At 56.5% G+C, this 18,435-nt stretch overlaps 1 protein-coding gene and 1 pseudogene across 1 annotated transcript; both read left to right on the forward strand.

Moving 5' to 3' along the window:
* Window positions 1-4,477: 4,477 nt before the first annotated feature.
* ITM2C (integral membrane protein 2C) lies at window positions 4,478-17,399 on the forward strand. The gene is made up of 6 exons (XM_061188356.1): window positions 4,478-4,725; window positions 12,328-12,459; window positions 14,496-14,693; window positions 15,409-15,519; window positions 16,080-16,230; window positions 16,743-17,399. Exons 1-6 carry the CDS (start codon window positions 4,597-4,599, stop codon window positions 16,832-16,834), a joined length of 813 nt encoding a protein of 270 aa, XP_061044339.1. The 5' UTR covers window positions 4,478-4,596; the 3' UTR covers window positions 16,835-17,399.
* On the forward strand, window positions 16,925-17,986 carry LOC133092081 (fibrinogen alpha-1 chain-like; annotated as a pseudogene).
* The last annotated feature ends 449 nt before the right edge of the window (window positions 17,987-18,435 follow it).

Raw genomic sequence — 18,435 nt, forward strand, 5'->3', positions numbered from 1 at the left:
AACAAACCAAGAGCCCATCAACAGATGACTGGCTTAAGAAGATGTGGTATATATACAATGGAATATTAGCCATAAAAAAGAATGAAATATTGCCATTTGCAGCAACATGGATGGACTTAGAGAATATCATGATTAGTGAAGTCAGACAGAGAAAGACAAATGCTATATATCACTTATATGTGGAATCTAAAAAATAATACAAATGAATCTATATACAAAACAGAAACAGACTCACAGATGTAGAAAACAAACTTACAGTTACTGAAGTGGTGGCGGGGGGCAAATTAGGAGTATGGGATTAACAGATTAAAAACTACTCTACATAAAATAGATAAGCAACAAGGATTTACTGTATAGCACAGGAAAATATATTCAATATCTTGTAATAACCTATAATGGAATATAATCAGAAAAAATAACTGAATCACTATGCTGTACACCCGAAACTAACACAATATTGTAAATCAACTATACTTCAATTTTAAAAAGTATAATGTTGAGGTATATGTTTTTACTTATCAAATTAAAGGACACATTTTAAATGACTTCACCAAAGGTAGTATAGCCACTTCTCACAAATATGGCTGATGATAAATTGAAAAAAATAATTCTGGAGAGGACCACGGCAATGTTTGAAAAAAAAGGTCTATGAGATGAGACAAGATTTACACACAAAGAGGTTCATGAATATGAGACAATTTTTAATCATGCAAGATGTATTTGTTTTATTTTGCTGCTGTAACATATTATCATAAATTTAGTGCAACACAGCTTCCCCATCTCAGAGTTCTGTAGGTCAATAGTACACGTGGGCTCTGCTGTTTCCTCTGTGCCTAGTCTCACAAGGTCAAAAGCAAGGTTCCAGTCAGCTTGGGCTCCTTATCTGGAGGCTCTGGAGGGGAATGTTCTCCCAGGCTCACTCAGGTTGTTGGCAGAATTCAATTCTGTGTGGGTGTGGGACGGAGGTCTCCGTTTTCTTGCTCTCGGCTCGGAGCCTCTCTCCTGGCTTTAAGGGCACCTGTTTCCCTGACAACACCTGCCCCCAGCCCACATCATCTTCAAACCAGCAACGCCACATCCAGTCCTTCTCATAGTTCAAATCTCCATCCTCCTTCTGCCACATCTTTCTCACTCTAACCGGAGAAAGTTCTCTGCTTTTAAGGGCTTGTGTGATTAGACTGGGCTCGCACAGATAATCCACGATAATCTCCCTACTTTAAGGTTCATAACCTTAATTACATCTGCAAAGTTCCTTTCACCATGCAAGGTAACAAATTCACAGGGTCCAGAAATTAGGATATGGGGAGCGGGGTGGGTGGGTATTCTGCCTACCACATGAGAACATGCTGAAATTATTTTTAAAAGAAAAAAGACAGGATATTAATCAGGGTTTCTCAACCTTGGCACTATTGACATTTTACACTGGATAATTTTTTGTCTTGTGCATTAAAGGATGTGCAGCTGTATCTCTTGCTTTTCTACCCACTAGAGGCTGGTAGCACCTACCCTGCCCCCTCCCCCTCCCCCACTGTGACAACCGAAAATGTCACCAAACATTGCTAAGTGTTCCCTGAGGGTCAAAATTGCCCTCAGTTGAGAACACACACACACACACACACACACACACACAGGCACACACACAAAATGTGGTTCCAGTTTTGTAAAAAAAAAACACAGCACAAACATACTCACACACAGAGAGTAAAAAATATTGGAGAAAAAATAACAGAACACTAACAGTGGTTATTGTGGGTTTTGTCATAATAGTTGTTTTGTTTCTTTATGCTTTTCTCTGCTTTTCAAGTTTGAATAACTATTACTTTTAAGCATTATTTTACAAAGCAATTTCTCCCCAAATAGATTTCCAAACACGAAATCTGTGTCTTTATTCTTAGGAGAAGTCCTACATGGCATTTCACTGTTCTTGTGAGGTACTGCTGAATTTTTGTATCTCTATTCATAACTAAAATTATGTTTTTCTCTTTTATTTGTCAGATTTTTGTATCAGAAGATATAGTCTATACCTAAAACTAATCAAAGCATCAGTGGAATTAACTATTGCTTTAGTTGGAAAGAATTATCCAGTTAAGTGGTCTGGCTGCTCAGAACCATTTTTTGAGATAATTGCTTGAGAACTTTTCCCAGTAGTTTCCTTTATTATAGGGCATTGTGATCTTCTACTTCTTTTTTTTTTTAATTTTTGGCTGCATTGGGTCTTCGTTGCTGTGCGCGGACTTTCTCTAGTTGCGGTGAGCGGGGGCTACTCTTCGTTGTGGTGCACGGGCTTCTCATTGTAGTGGCTTCTCTTGTTGCGGAGCACCGGCTCTAGGGGTGTGGGCTCAGTAGTTGTGGCACGAGGGCTCAGTAGTTGTGGCTCGCGAGCCCTAGAGCACAGGCTCAGTAGTTGCAGCATGCGGGCTCAGTAGTTGTGGTATGCCGGCTCTAGAGCGCAGGCTCAGTAGTTGTGGCTCACAGGCTTAGTTGCTCCACGGCATGTGGGATCTTGCTGGACCAGGGCTCAAACCCATGTCTCCTGCATTGGCAGGCGGATTCTTGACCACTGCGCCACAAGGGAAGTCCCCTTCTACTTCTTGAGTCCGTTTTGGCCATTTATACGTTTCCATAAAATCATCACTTCAGAATATATATATTAGATATGATTGTATATAAAATACATTATAATTTGTAATATCCACCTTGTCTATAGTTACATCTTCTTTCTATAGGATATAGAAATGTATTAATATTTTCTTTCTTATTTATTAATTAGATTTTCCAGAGATTTGTCTCTTTCTACTGATATTTTTCAGCAGAACGCTCTCTTTGATATACTTAGCAGGTATAGCCATTATGGAAAACAGTATGAAGGTGCCTCAAAAAATTAAAAATAGAACTACCATATGATGGCAATTCCACTACTGGGGATATAGCCAAAGGAAATGAAATCAGTATCTTGAAAAGATATCCGCACTCCCATGTTCATTGCAGAATTATTCACAATAGCCAAGACATGGAAGCAACCTAAGTGTCCATTGATGGATGACTGGATAAAGAAGATGTGTGTATATATAAAATAGAATACTATTTAGCTGTAAAAATGAAGAAAATCCTGCCATTTGTGAACAACATGGATGAACCTGGAGGATGTTATGCTAAGTGAAATAAACCAGACAAAGACAAATACTACGCGTGAACTCATTTGTATGTAGAACCTTAAACAGTCTAACTCATAGAACCAGAGACAGCATGGTGGTTACCACAGGCTGGGGGGTGGAGGAAATAAGGAGAGGTTGGTCAAAGGGTACAAACTTTCATTTATAAGATGAATAAGTTCTGGGGAGCTGATAGAACTCGGAGGGTCGTGGGTATACACTTGTCCGAGACCATTGCATTTCCAGTAAGCCACTCCACTGACCTTCTAGGGCTTCATTACCATCGTTAAGTCTTAAATAACCAGTGATTTCAATTGTAATAAACCCGATCTTTTTTAAGAAAGGCACTCAACTACTCAATTTGGGGAAAGAGGTAAAACACATGTAAAAGTTCACATTTGGGGTTTTAGTTTTAAAATGAACTGTTGCAGGGGTTGATTCCAGGAGACCTTCCTACTGGGGCCAATCCTGGCTCCTCAACTGGGTTGATGGGGAGTGGGAGGAGTCACAGGTGAGGGCGCGGTGGAGCAGCCCAAAGGCATCCCAAGTAAGATGGGGACTGAGCCTCCAGACACCCTGCCCTGCGGATCTTCCCATCACACTTGCCATAATCCTCCTGGGTGGGTGAGAAATGGCCAACAGGACCCTTCACTCAGCAACTGAGGCCACAGGTTACACAAGAGAGTCAAAGAGCAGGGGCTGCCTTCATTTCTCTGCTCCCAGTGTCCTCCGCATGCACGCCCCGGAAGGTTCTGCAGGAATTAAGGATGAAGGAAAAAGGATGATGGAGAATGAAGGATGTGTAGATGGATGCAGGATGCAGGATAAAGGCAAGCAATTGGGCACCTGGCCCTGAAGCCTCCTGCCAGGGCCCAGGACACGTCGGAAAAGGAAGTGGGAGGAGGGAGCGGTGTGAGCAGGTTCAGTGGGGGCTCCAGCATTTCCAAAGAGGAGGGTATGAAGTGGGATAGAGGGCACCGGGAACTTGTCTAGTAGATGCATTTGCCTGGCAAACACGGTTTTAACAAAAACTGTATGTTCTGGAGATGCTGGTCTTGGAGAGGCAGCTGGAAGGGATAAAGCAGCGATGGGGACTGAGTCCATGCCTGATTGGATGGATGGATGCGATGGATGGATGGAGTGAGTGAGTGAGTGGTTAAGGGAACCTTAGACTTCCCCAGGTCGGAGCAGCGCGCCCGGCAGGGGTCACTGCGAGCCTCGCTGGCGGGAAGGGGGCGCAGGCGCGCAGGGCGCCAAGGCCCTCCCTTGGGGGGGCGGGGGCGGGGGCGGGGCGGGCTGGGGGTGGGGTTAGAGGAAAGGACCCATCGCGATCCAAACTTCCGGTGCCTGCGGAGAGCCGAGCGGCTGTGGTACAGATAGAGGCTGCACAGAGAGCGGCTGCACGGCCGGAGGCTGCAGGGCGGACGCGCGGCCCGGCGCAGCCATGGTGAAGATCAGCTTCCAGCCCGCGGTGGCCGGTATCAAGGGCGACAAGGCCGACAAGGCCGACAAGGCTTCGGCCTCGGCCCCGGCGCCCTCCCCAGCCGCTGAGATCCTGCTGACGCCGGCTCGGGTGAGAGAGACCGGGGGTCTCAGGCAGGGGACGGGGGATCAAAGCGCGCCTTGCCGGCTCCGGCGACTACCCGAGGCGCATCGGGACCCCGAAGCCTCGAGCGGAGCGGGAGTGGGATTCCGGAATGGGTCAGCCATCCCAAAGTGGGGAGGGGCCTTGGGTCCTGGCCTTCAGCGGCAGCCGAAAGCATAAGTCTGAAGAATGGGAGGGGGTCCGAATCGCTGGTCCCAGGTGAGGAAGCGCTCAAGGTCTCTTCCAAAAGTGGACCGAGCCCTAGGCGCCTGGCCCCAGAATAGGGGAGGGAGCTGGTCCGGAGAGGTTCGAGGAATGTCGGTGGGGGTATGTGTGTCTGGTTCCAATCATGGAGGAGGGGCCGCGGGTCGAGTCCCCAGGTGGGGGATGGGAGGAGGGTTGGACATTGTTTCCCCAAAGTAGGGCGGTGGGTTGTGATTGGTGGGGAATGGGGAGAGGGGGTCTGGTGCCAACGAAGGGGGTGGGACTATTGATTGCGTCCCAAACGGGGGACTGCTGGGGGCAAGGGATGTGCTGTTAGTCTGCACCTGAATTGGTGGACCAGAAAGTGATGATACGTGAAATGGAGATAAACCAGAATCCGCCTGGCCGCACGTCCGGGATTCGAGATTCGGGGTTACGAGGCTGGGTGCCCTGATCCCACCGCCCCCCCGCTGCCGCCTGGGCCTTCCTGCCCTCTTCCTTCCCCTCCCGGCTCCCTCGCGCACTGGGCTACCCCCTCCACCCCGCGGTGCCCTGGTGCCCTCTAGCACCCAGGCTGCGCTTTGTGGAGGCGGGCCTCGGTGTACCCCGCCCCCTCCAGCGGCCTCCCCTCCTCCCCTTTCCCAACGGCCTGGGGGAGAGGAGGCATTTCCGCCGTGGAAAACTGTCTGAGCTGTGTGGAGTCCGACCGGGGGAGGGCCCAGAGGGGGCAGGACGCGTGGCGGGCAAGGAGGGGAGGGAGAGAGAGCTGGTCCAGCCTGGCTCTGTGGTGCCTCGGCAGAGGCGTCTACGCTGCTTCCACGCGGCCGTCGCTCCTGGCGTTCTTGGGGCGCACCGAGCTCCCGTCCCCCCCCCTCCCCCTTCCCGTTGCTGGCTTATGGGAAGTCTTCCTCAGCGCCAAGGCCCCTCCCCAAGTTGATGGCTCAAACTAAACCTTGCTTGGGGGTATGGGAGGGTGGGTGCTTCAGGATGACCTGTGCCCTGGAAGAGAGGACACAGGAGAGGGTCCTCAGAGGTGGGTGTTATAGCCAGAGCAAAGATACCTAAGTGGGGAGTTCCAGGAAGAGCCTTGGCACGCTCCCCTGCCCTGGTGTGGTCGCTGCAGCATCAGTGACCCCCGGGGCTGGGTTTGCGGGGGGGGGGGCTCTGCAGCCCCCACCAGAGCAGCTCCATCTTCTTCTGATGCTTCGATGGGGGGGGGGACACTTCATAGTTGAAGGCATGGCCTGCAGCTTTAAAAGTATGCGGGGGGCCCTTTAAACCTCCTTCCTCCCTTCCACTTAGCCCCTGGAGGGTGCAGGGCTGGGGGCCCAAGGCAGCACACTCACCCCTGTCTTCTCCCAGCTGCTACTCCCAGGGCCGGGCACCCAGCTGAGGCCTGGAAAACTGGACCCTGCCTCCAAAAGCTATAGGATTCGGGCAGGAGGGAGGACCAGCCAGACAGTGGAAGGATGGATTTCAAACTCCATCAGAAGTTCTGCCGAATTTCACAGGAGTGGCACATTCTCTGGCAGCAGCCTGCTGATGGTGTCAGGCGGGATGGCAGATGCCAGCATCACCTGACATCCAGCTTCTGGCTCCAAAGTCAAGCGTCCTCTCTGCCCCCTCATCCAGCATGAAATGGAAATATCAACATTTTCCCTGTGCTGTTTTCAATGGCTTCGAGCCTGCTGGGTATGCCTCCCCCCCAGACCTTGTTAGTTGGGTAGGGTCCCCTAGCTCTCTTCATTGGCAAGGGGGAGCGATGGGGCCCCAGGAGGAGGATTAAAATCCCAGCCCCTTTAGGACAGATCTGCTTATTAGTAAACTTTCACAGCTCACTGGCCCTCAGGGGATCAGGGGAGGCTTTTGGGTGTCGCACGTTGGCTCTGCCAGTCGCCTGGTGGAATCGGAGCCTTGGGAAGAGAGTTCACTTCTGTGAGCCTCTTGTGGCCTCGCCTGGCCAGTGGGTACGTTTCCCCCACATCCAGTGCCCGACGTAGAGCAAGCCCCCCCATTCTTGCCTCCTACCTCGCCCAGTAAGCTCAGCAGGCCCCCGGCATTCACAGTAGCCCAGGACAGCATCAGCCTGGGGCAGGCAGACTGGGAGGCCCCAGGAGCTGCTTCATCAAGACAGGGCATTTGGGTTTGTCCCGTGCTGATGGGCCTGCCAGAGGAAAGCTTATCAGGTCTGTTCTGGCTGGGGGTGACCCTGGAACCCTCCTTGGTTACTGAACTGGGCTCAAAAATAAGATTTAAAGCCCTGGAAGGACCACTCGATGAACAGATGAGTTCACGAGTGCCTTTCACCAATGAGCCACCCTCTAACTGTCCTAATAAAATTTCAACCTGTGTGCAGGCCCCAGGGGCCAGGGTAGGGCAGCAGGAGCATTCTTACATTGGGCCTCCCCCTGCTTCTGAGTAAAAACTGAAACAAGGAGGATTTTGTCCCCAGACGTGCCGCTGGAAGGAAGTGCCTCGGTGGGCCAGGAAGGGATGGGTGTGAGGGCCCAGCTGCGCCTCCAGCTGCCCACCCTGCCCACGTGGTGCTTGCCTCCCAGATAATGCTGCGCTGATGGGCAGCTGGCAGCAAGCCAGCCTGGAAAGTGGGCTGCACGGGAAGCACCCCCTCTTAGTACGCTCTGGCCGGGTCATTCTTCCCCTTTGGAGGCCCCGTGGCCTGCCCTGGGCCTCTCAGCCCAGTTCCCCTCTCCCCACCATCTGCCTGTGTCTTTGCTCCCCCATGTGTGCGCACGCGAGCGCACACACACACACACACAGCCAGGTGTGGGCATGTAGAGACTCGTGAACAGTCGGGCCTGGGGGCCTGCAAGAGGAGAGAAACGTGTTCAATACAGTCATCTCAGCGCTGTAATTTTCTCCTTGGCTTTTGCCTTTGATTAATGGCCCCTGTGTCACCCCCTCCCCCAGCCCGCATACCTGGGGATCAGATTTCACTTTCCTCGTCCTGGCCTCAGGTCCTCGGCAGGAGGGAGCTGAGTCTCCTGGAGTGGTTGGGGGAGGGTCCTCCTGCCCCAGTGCCCCATCCCCGCCAGCCCTTCGGCCTGGGCCAAGAGGACCTTGGTGAATGGGCAGTCCTGCCCTTTGCCCGCCTGCCCTGGGCCTTCCCTGAGGGGCTGTGGCGTCTGGACTTGTGCCACAGTGGTTTTTCTGCTTTCTCTCTCATTTCCCTCTCTTCTCTGTTCTCCCCGCGGCCCATCCTTGCATGTTTCAAGGCTGTCAGCAGATTGCCACAGAGGATGAGTTTCTCTTCCCATAAACAAAATGTTTATGGTAAGAGCAGGGAGGCGCAGCCCCTGCAGTGTCTCTGAGCTGTGTCTCCCCCAGGAGAGCCCTTCCAGCCGCAGCTCTGCTTCTCGTCCTCCCCAGCCTTTGTTCTCTGGGGTCTCATCTTGACTGTCAGGAACAGAACAGAAGAGGGAATCTGCCTGGCCCAGCCAAGCAGCGCAGAGCAGAGGGCTGTGGAGAGTGTCTCGGGGTCCACGCCCTTCCTCCTCACACGGCCTGCACCGTGGGCACCAGTGGGTCACAGGCAGGAATGGGTTTCCCTGATGGCAAGTTCACGATGCCTTATCAGCATTTACCCAGCTGATGTCTGTACGTCTGAGCACAGCTCTGTGTGCTCGGTGGGCAGAGGCCCAGCCCCCTGACCCCTGCTAGGCTTCTGTCTGTCTGTCTCTCTCTTTCTCTCTCACTGGTGCCCTTGCCGTTGTGGTCTGCAGCCTGGGAAAGAAAGATGCTGAGGAGGGGGCACTGGTGCTGGGGAGGTGAAGCGAGACCCGCCCCCAGCCGTCTGCCTGGGCCTGCTGTGGCTGCATTTCTGGCTTCCTGCTAGCCTCCTCCGAGCAGCCTGCAACTGTAGTTAATCTGCTTGCAGTTAATTTCGACATCGTTACCGAGGGAAGGTAGCTGGGGAGCTCTGTCCATGAGCCCTGCGGGTCTTCTGAGTTAATGCTTAAGTTGGCTGAGTTCCCCTTGACTCTTCTGGCTCTGGCTTTGCCTAATCATTTAAGGAGCTCCACCGCAGGCTCCGTGAAACAGGCAGGCCGAGGCCTGGGCCCCTCTCGGGTCCCCGGACATGTGGCCCACGTGCCCCACACGAGTGCACAGCGAGGCCTGTGGCTCAGGAAGCCCAGTTGCCATAGAAACAGTATTTTTCTACTTTCTGGAAGCCCCCCAGGATCCTAAGGGGTGAGGCCCCAGGTTGCAGCCCTGGCTGCCTACAGGCTCCCCAGAGGCCTCTGAGGGCTGACCTCTCAAGCACTGACAGCGAGGGCAGGATTCAGGGGCCTTCCGCCCACGTGGGGCTTTACGTCCCAGTCCCAGTGCCTCTGTCTCAAAGCCGGGACACCAGCAGCCTCTGGGCCTGCTTTCCCTTCCATCCCTCCTGCTCAGCCATGATGCTTCTGGGGGTTTGGCCTCTGCATGCCAGGCCGAGGGGTGTCGGGTAGGGAGGGGAGCAGGGCGTGAGCCATGGGTGTGCCCTAGAGGTGTCAGCAGGAGCAGGATAGGAAGCCACTGTCCACTGCTCTGGGAAAGGGGGGGATCCCCAGCCTTCACAGGGACCCCCACAGAGGCGTGTGAGGACACAGGGTGGCATCCAGGGGTCCCGGCTGGAGACTGTCCTCAGCCACATTAGCCTTGCCTCATTTTCCTCTGGAGCCGCTCCTCACTCCCCGTCCTCCCTGACCTCCTCCTCCCCACCTGGGGCAGCCTGGCCCCCCTGCCCGGCCCCTCCCCCAGGCGCATAGAAACACCTGACCCAGCCGGGAGCAGAAAGGCAGCTATAAAACTGGTAGGCCTCACCTTGTCTGTGAGCTTCAATTGTGGAGCTGGCCCTCGGGCTCTTGCTTTGTAGCCCATTGACTTTTTTTTGTTTTCTGGTTTTTTTAAAAGCGATTCTCATAAGCTTGCTTTTGCTTCTCTGGTTTTCCCAAACGAACAAACGCAGGAGCAAAGCATGGCCACTGTGCAGCCTCGACAGCTGACTGGTGGTGGCCCTCAAAAAAAAAAAGGAGAGCTTTAGCTGATAAAGATCTGCTATTTTTATCTAACACTTTATCCTTTACAAAGGGCTTTCAGGGTCTCTGTCTCCTTTAATCCCAACAAAACCGTGTCAGGAAGAGTCTGCTCACATTTCACAGGAGGACCAGCAGAGGGTTGGAGGGTCAGCAGGCTGGGATGCTCCCCACGCATGGATCGCAGCCGCTGCTGGGGGCCTCCGGGTCCCTGCAGCCCCACTGGTCTCGCTGAATACAAATGTTGTGCCCCCAGGGCAGGATTCCCAGTGGGTGTGGCGCCTGGCCTTTCTTCTGCGTCACCCACCTTTCCTTAGGACCCACTGAGGATGGCTGGAGCCCCTGGGTGGCTTGTTCCTGCGAGACGCTGGCAGAGCTTGGTCATCGGGTCGCCCCGTCCTGGGCTGATCCCGGGAGCCGGTTGGAAAGTCAAAACACTTGCAGTCCCCCACCCCCTCCCACTGGCAGCTGTCCCTGGAGGCCCTGTGGGCAGTTGCCACACAAGTGTGCTAGTGACCTTGGTTATTGCCCCCAGGGAGCCCCAGCATGCCGAGGAGATGCCAGCCAGGGGGGTGGTCTCACCAGGTGCTTCTCTGGTTTCGATCGCAGCACCCCTGCAGCAGGGCCAGGGTGGGGAGAGGCCCCAGGCCTGCAGATGGCCCAGCCTGTGAGGGGGTATGGGATGCGCCAGGTCACCTCTCCATCCTGTGTCTCCATCCCATGGTGCTGGAGGCTGCGGGCCACTGGCCTGGTGATACATGTGTGATGGGGGGGGGGGTGTCTTTCAGGCATTTTCTACCCTTTTCCTGAGGGAAGGGTGTGGGGAGAGAGGAGAGCTCCAAGCAGGGAGGCATCACCCACTCTGATGGGATGCCCCTCTGCTCCCTGAGGCCCAGGTCCCACACCCCCATGTGCCCCAAGCACAGCAGGCTCTGCATCCCACCCCTACCAGTCTGGACCCCCTGTGTGCCCTGAGAATAAAGGCCTGTCCTGGGTAACTTGGACCTGAACCATGTCCCCACTGCCCGACCTCCCGCTAAGCAGGATGAAGGAAGAGTGGAAGCAGGTACAGAGGGCTAAGCAGACGGTTATCGGCGGAGCCGGAGTGAGAAGGTCCAGGCTCCCCGCCTGCCCCCCACCTCTGCCACAGCTCCTTGAGGTTGGCGGGGGCACTGGCCTCTACCCTCACCCAGCTGCATCCGGACACCATGGAGGAGGGACTGAATGATGGATCCCAGAGGCAGAGCCAGGCCTGGGGCTTTTGCAACATCTCCAGGGTGAAGGAGGCCCGGGTTAGGGCAGGGGTGCCAGCGAGGAAGGGCATAAAGACAAGCGATGGCCGAGGTCACACAGCTGGGAAGAGCCTGAGTCAGGAGATTCTCAGTCCAGTGCTCCAGGAAAAGCGGGGCTGCTGAGTTTTACACACACCTCCATCCACTGGCCCAGACGTGTGTGGACTGGAGTTGGGTCAGCTTGGCTTGCTGCTTCTTGGCAGTCCTGCAGCTGCCGTCCCGAACCTGAGCCTGGCTCCCCAGAGAGGGTTTTTCCAGGAACCTCCTGCCCTGGCCTCCCTGCCGGCAGCCACGTTTCCCTCCTGGCAGAGGCTTCTGGAAGCCTCCAGACTTCACCCTGCGGGCCCTGCTCCTGACAGCCTGCTCGACACCAGTGCCGTGTGATGCTGTCGCTGCCCCCGCAGGCTGACCTCTGCCCAGGGTGGCCGGAGGGCGCGAGCTCGCGTGCCCAGACCCCGTGGGCCTCCCAGAGCCCTGTCGCCACTGGTCAGCCACCGTTTCTTGCCGCAGCCTCCGTGGAAGAGCCCAGCAGACTCCCCACCCCCGCTGTCCCCATTCCGGTCCCTCTGGGCACTCCAGCTTTCAGGTGGATCTTGTCACTTCCTAATTCAAAAGCCTTCCTTGGTCCCCACTGCCCAGAGCAGCGGCTCCGGCCCGCCCAGTGACTCCAGCTCCTGCAGGTTCCTGGGCCTGGCTCAGTCACCAAGGCCATGTCTGTGCTTCCCCCTTCTCTACGTTTGAAAGAATCTACTGTGGTCACGAGTGGTATAACGAAGGGGACTAACGGCGTGAGTGATTCAAAACATGCTTGCTTAGTCCCCGTGGGTCCAAGGTGGGGCTCCATTTCTCTTTAGATGGGAACAGCCGGGGGGTCCTGGTATTGCTTTCCTTTCCTTCCAGAGACGATGCTCTGTGTGTCCTGAGCGTCGTCCTCCCCTCCCTTTGCTCCAAGGCTCCTTCCCAGCCAGCAGGGTGAGGTCTCACTTCCGGAAAGGGGTGGCGGGGATTCCCAGGGGTGCGGGACCACCACGGGGCTGACCCTGCACTGCTGTCCACAGGAGGAGCGGCCCCCCTACCACCGCTACAAGAAGGGGAGCTCTGTGGGCGGCTTGTGCTACCTGTCGATGGGCATGGTCGTGCTGCTCATGGGCCTCGTGTTCGCCTCTGTCTACATCTACAGATACTTCTTCCTTGCTCAGGTGAGGCGGGGCGGAGGGAGGCGGGGCCTTGGAGAAAGAGTGGCGTTTCAGAGAGGGAAGGGCGAGCGTTTGCGGTGGGTGTGGGAGCTGGCAGGAGCGGGCACTGTGAACGGCGGAGAGCCAAGTGCTCGGGGCTGTGAGGAGAGGGCAGCAGGAAGCCCTGGACATGCCCCCTAGGTGGGAGGGGTGCCCGGGCAAGCCCAGAAGACCTGCATCCTTCTCCTCCCTGGTCTTGGTCCAGGAGACAGGACCGGGTCCCCGTCCTCTGACTGCCACGGGCTCCGGAGGAGTGTCCTTGCCTATCTCTTTGGATGCATCTGAGGCTGACAGGGAGCTCTCCCAGGAGCACAGTCGGTGATGGGGGAGCCGGGATTGGAATCTGGGCTGTGAGGCCCGCAGCCCCTTCCCACAGCGTCACCCCAGGGCATTAGCACCAGAAAGTCAGGTGCAGCAGAAATTGGAACTCTGCAATCCCTTCAGAGCCCAGCCCCTGTGCCCATGGGTCTTGCTCTAAGGACTTACATGCCACGTGTGGACATTTGGGCTATAAACCATGAAGGGTGGAGGGTGGCTTATAGACGGTCACCTCCACCTACGATCACACCCTGGTTATCTGCTCACACAACCAATCTGGGCATGAAGCTGGGCCAAAGAACTGGTCGTGGTCACAGCAACCTTGCGATCAGCCCAGGCCTGAGGAGGGAGGCAGGGCCACCAAGCTCTCAGAACTGAAAGTAGTTAAAATGAAAGTTTGCCTAATAGAATAACCATAAACATAACGAATGGGGAATCTCGGTGACAAAAAGGTTGGGAATTGCCAGTCATTTATGACCCAAGTGACCTTTTCCCACCCTCAAGCATTGGGCTTTGACTTTGTTGTCATCCAGTTTTTCTACGGTGGAAATGACTGAAGAGTTTGCAGTCCATGTGACTTTACCCTGGAAACCTCAGCTGCCCTCTGTCCATGGCCTGCTTCCCCACCTGTTCCTGGTTCTTTCTGGGGACTTTTCCTGTTGCGGCTGTGGCCCTGCCCTGGACCTCCCCTCTGATCCCAGCCCCCCTCATGCCCTCTTGGGGTTCCTCACCCCACCCCAATTCCCAGGGAGTAGGGGAACCTCAGAGCAGCCTCTGGGTCTACGCCCTGGGACAGCATGATTCATGTGTGATGATTCATCCTCCCGGGACAGCTTACACTAAAACAGAGAAAGGGGTGTCTGCCCATCGTGGGCCGGACCTGGAGGAGGCCCTGGAGAAGTAGGAGGGGCCCGCGGTCCACCGGTCAGTCACATAGCCTCAGTCACGCCAGGCTGCCTCCCTTCCCTTACTGATCTAGTGATTAGGCGCGCCCCTCAGATAGGGGACACCGTGTTTGTGTAGGTTTCTCAGGAAGCACAGGATCCAGGGAAGGTGGTGGGTCCTTGCTTGAGGCTGGACACGGTGCCACCAGAATCTGATAACAGGGCTGCCTCTCAGCTCCTACCCCTTCCTCCCGTGCCCTCCAAGGTCTGCAGGGCCTCGCAAAGGGGGCAAGAAGGGCGGGCGAGCACCCCTTGGTGGTGGCGGAGGGTAGCACCCTGCAGGGCCCAGCCTGTCCAATCCAGAGTCCCCCTGTTTGCCCCTGAGGACACCCCTCCGACCCCAGGCTCCTTCTCAGGTGTCTATCCCCCTGCTGGTCGGCCCCATTTCACAGCCATAGACTCATGGACTCGGAGGCCAGAAGGGGCCTGAGGGGTCACCTTGTTTTACAGATGGGGAAACTGAGGCCCAGAGAGGTCATCCTCCTAGGAACTGGCAGACCCGGCTCACCCTCCCTGACTCCCCATGTTTCTTAGTTTCTCCATCTGTGAAATGGGTGTCACAGACCCATCCTCCCTGCCTCCCCAGGCCTTCAGAGCCAGGAGTGGTTCAGCAGGCAGCAGTGGTCTCACGGAGGGCGCTGTGTGACCAGACTCTCTCTCTCTCTCTCTCTCTCTCTCTCCCTCCCTCCCTCCCTCTCCCTCTTCCTCCCTCTCTCCCCCCGCCCCCACCTTGCTCAGCTGGCCCGAGACAACTTCTTCCACTGTGGCGTCCTCTACGAGGACTCCCTGTCCTCCCAGGTCCGCACTCGCATGGAGCTGGAGGAGGACGTAAAGATCTACCTCGAGGAGAACTACGAGCGCATCAACGTGCCGGTGCCCCAGTTTGGGGGCGGTGACCCTGCAGACATCATCCACGACTTCCAGCGGGTGAGGCGACTTCCCGCGGGTGAGGCCGGCCAGGGACCGGGGCGGGGGCGGCGAGGTGGGCGCCACAAGGAGGAACAGGTGTGAAAGGAGAATGCCCACGCCCCTTGTACAAACTTGGAGTACATACCGTGTAATATAAACCATGGAGTAGATATCTACGGTTTAGGTCAATCAGGGATTTAAAGAGACCGCTTTTATCATATACGTCATGCGGTTATCACTGAAGGTGAACTAGTCATGGTTGATTTTCTCCTTGGCCACCTGACAGCTGCGGACGCTGGCTGTAACGGGCGAGGCCAGTGTTCCTTTTTACTGAGCTATTTCCGTGTTGACATCTTACCGAGATGCAGCACAGGGCGCTGGGAGGAGCATCTCTCGCTGAGGGTCCAGGCTGTCCATAGGGGTGGCGGGACCTCCCAGCTTTGGTGAAGGGCACAGGTGGGACGTTGCCCTGAAATTCGAACCTCAGCTGTATACCCCCAAGAAGAATCCTGGTCACGACCGAAGCATTTAATAGTGTTTTCATCTAGTGAGTGGAACCTGCTACAAACACAGGCTAGGAGAGGAGCGGGAGAAGGGGGGCCCCGCCCCCGCCCCGGTGCTGAGGAATCTGGGTGCGTCACGGGCGCGGGCGCGGTGGGATTCGTGCGTCGTACAGCCCGCCGGGGCCAGTCCCTCGCCGCGCAGACTGACGCGGCCCCCTTTTCCTGTTCAGGGTCTCACTGCCTATCACGACATCTCCCTGGACAAGTGCTATGTCATTGAGCTCAACACCACCATCGTGCTGCCCCCTCGCAACTTCTGGGAGCTCCTCATGAACGTGAAGGTGAGCGGGGCCCCGGCAGCATCTTGTCCCTCCCTTGCTCCCCCTCCATGAGACAAGGGAAGGATGGGGGGCCTGGGCGTTGCTGTCAGCTGGGCCCAGCACCCCAGGTTGGTCCCCCCGCCTCCAGCTCCCTTCTCCCACATTCAGAGTCAACACCTCTCCTTTCTGCCCTCCCCAGCCTCCCCCTTCTGCCTCCCTCGCTTGGGACGAACCCCAAGACCAGCTTCCTTAGTGTTCATGGCCATGCCCCACGTCGCCCCGTGTCAGCAGTGCAGGGAGGAGATGGGGGCCCTGCCCGCGAGGGGCGCTCCCCCAAGGGTGGGAGACCAGACTCGCACACACGTGACTCACGGCAGTGCAGGTGCAGGTGCAGGCAGTGCCTGGGGACGTCAGAAAGGCGAGCCGTGCGGCCTCTGGATGAGGGGGTGGGCGTGTTGGATGGGCACTGCAGGCGCTGGGGGCTCAGGTGCAGAAGGAGGGAGGCGAGGGCAGTGGGCAGTCAGGGACCGAGAGCGGCGAGCCCTGGTACTGACCCAGTGCTGGGGCCGCTCCCTTTGCAGAGGGGGACCTACCTCCCGCAGACGTACATCATCCAGGAGGAGATGGTGGTCACGGAGCACGTCAGTGACAAGGAGGCCCTGGGCTCCTTCATCTACCACCTGTGCAGCGGGAAGGACACCTACCGGCTGCGGCGCAGGGCCACCCGGAGGCGTGAGTGGCTGACTGCACCCACCTTGGCCCCTGCCCTGAGCTCCAAACCATGGCCACCCTCTGGCAGTGCCTGGCCCCGTAGCTGGAGACCAGCTGTCAGAGAGCTCAGATTGTAGCAGCAGTAATAGCACTTACTATGTGCCAGGCACTGCTTTACGCTCTTTACGTCCTCCTAAGAGAGTGTAAGTTACCATCGTCCTCATCCTCCTCATCATTATTCTTGCCGCCCCTTTTACAGATGAGGAAACGGAGGCACAGAGAGGTTAAGAAACACCCCTGAGGTCACACAGCAAGAAGGTGGCAGAGCTGGGAGGTCTGACTCCAGCATTTGAGCTCATGCCGCTTTACCGCGCTGCCTCTGGGTGAAGCTGGGTTTTGCTTCCTGGGCCTCCTCCTCCTCCCCGGCCCGGGTCCTGAGGCCCTGCTCAGGCTCTGAGGCTGGTGGCCTTTGTGGCCCAGCCAGTTCTAGGCCAGGACACAGGCCTCACTGGGATTTCTCTGTTCTCTCCCAGGGATCAGCAAGCGAGGGGCCAAGAACTGCAACGCCATCCGCCACTTCGAGAACACCTTCGTGGTGGAGACGCTCATCTGCGGGGTGGCGTGAAGCCCCGCCCCTCCCTCCAGGCCCCGCCCCTGCCCTCTTCCATTTTCTCTTCTGGCCACTCTGGCCCTTCCCCTCGCTTAGCTTGTACTTTGGACGCCTCTCCATAGATGTGACGTGTCTTCCCATTTCTCTCCAGCCCTGCCCGCCTCCCTGTACCAGAGCTGTGACCTCTCAAGGCCTCACCCTCTGCTGACCTCCTGGGTCTGGGGGATGGAGGGGGCGCCCCAACATGGTTTCTGTGACCACCATCTTGAGGTCAGGTCCCCGGGGGCCTGGCCCACAGTTGCAGTGGCAGCCCAAGGGGGAGGACTGGAGGGAAGGGCCAGGCATGCTGGGGCTCTGGCGAGGGGCGGGCTGGGGGCAGGGGGGTGGAGGGGGGTTCAGGAACGTCTGCACAGCTGGGAAAGGCCTGAGAGGCTTTTTCCGTGCACAGCACACTTCCTCCCCTGTCCTGACCCCCGGGCCTGAGCTGAGGCTGGAGGGAACGTACGCAGGGGTGGATCCGCCCAGAGCACAAGGGAAGGTGGCTGTCCTGGGGGTCTCCCCAGGACTCCTGTCAGTGCCTTCAGCCCACCAGTGGAAGCCTGGAGTTTGGGGGGTGGGATGACTCCGTCAAGCACAACGATCTCCGGGTGGAACCAAAGAAGGAAGGAGCCAGGGCTGGGGGCCCTGGCCCCCCAGGAGCACAAGCGGGGGCCCCGCGGCCACAGCCAGGGAAGGAACAGGGCAGAAGTGGGGGGATCTCTTCTCTTCCTGTCCACGGGCAGCCCTGCGGGCTGAGCACTGAGCAGGGATGCGCCGTGGGTCCTGCCGAGTGGGCGGGGCTCCCCGCTTTCTCCAGCTCGGGGGCCGTTTGAGAGGAAAACCGGGGGAAGGGAGGGAGAGCCACCTGGTACTTGTACACCCTGCCTCCTTGTTCTGAAATTCCGTCCCCCTCTGCTTTGGGGGAACACAGCGTTATTTTCCGTTTCCTTCTCACTTTTGCATGTTTTTACTGATGATTCGATGTGCTAACCTTCTCAGCCCTGAGCCCCGAAGAGGAGGGCTCCGACGCCTCCAGTCAGACTTCAGTGCTCGCTGGAGATGAAACTCTTAAATGCCTTGTATATTTTCTCAATTAGATCTCTTTTCAGAAGTGTCTGTAGAACAATACACATCTTTGACTTGTGATTCTGGCTTGGGAAAGGCGGGTGGGGGGCGCGGGGCGGGGTGTCGGCTTGGTGACGGGTGCGCCTCCAACCCGTAGGCTGGGCAGGTGTCCCTGGGGGGTGAGGTGCAGGTGGGCGTGGTGGGAGCGGCAGGGAGGAGAAGCTCACTCACAGGGCTTGGCATCTGGCCCCTGAAGAGGTGGGCCTGCTCCGAGGTTCAGCCAAGGAACGTAGGTGTCCCCTTCGTTCTGTCACTCCCCGCCAGGTAGATTCACATTTTACAGGCAAGGGAGGAGGAAAGGGACCGCAGATCATGCAACTTTCCCAAGGTCTGGCTGCTTTTAAGTGCCTATAAAACACCCGTTCAGTTCTACACGGAAGATGACATCATTATTGCTTGTCCTTAAGCAAGGACTGTGTCGTGTTCGCCACACTTTCTGGGTGACTAGTAAC

The sequence above is a fragment of the Eubalaena glacialis genome, chromosome 1, assembly GCF_028564815.1.
Source record: "Eubalaena glacialis isolate mEubGla1 chromosome 1, mEubGla1.1.hap2.+ XY, whole genome shotgun sequence".
Classification (NCBI taxonomy): Eukaryota; Metazoa; Chordata; class Mammalia; order Artiodactyla; family Balaenidae; genus Eubalaena; species Eubalaena glacialis.

Excerpts from the sequence above, each read along its gene's own strand:
- ITM2C (XM_061188356.1), top strand. The coding sequence starts at position 4,597 with ATGGTGAAGATCAGCTTCCAGCCCGCGGTGGCCGGTATCAAGGGCGAC. Across the intron at positions 12,460-14,495 it reads ACATCTACAGATACTTCTTC|CTTGCTCAGCTGGCCCGAGA; the intron begins CTTGCTCAGGTG and ends CCCCGCCCCCAC. Across the intron at positions 15,520-16,079 it reads AGCTCCTCATGAACGTGAAG|AGGGGGACCTACCTCCCGCA; the intron begins GTGAGCGGGGCC and ends CTCCCTTTGCAG.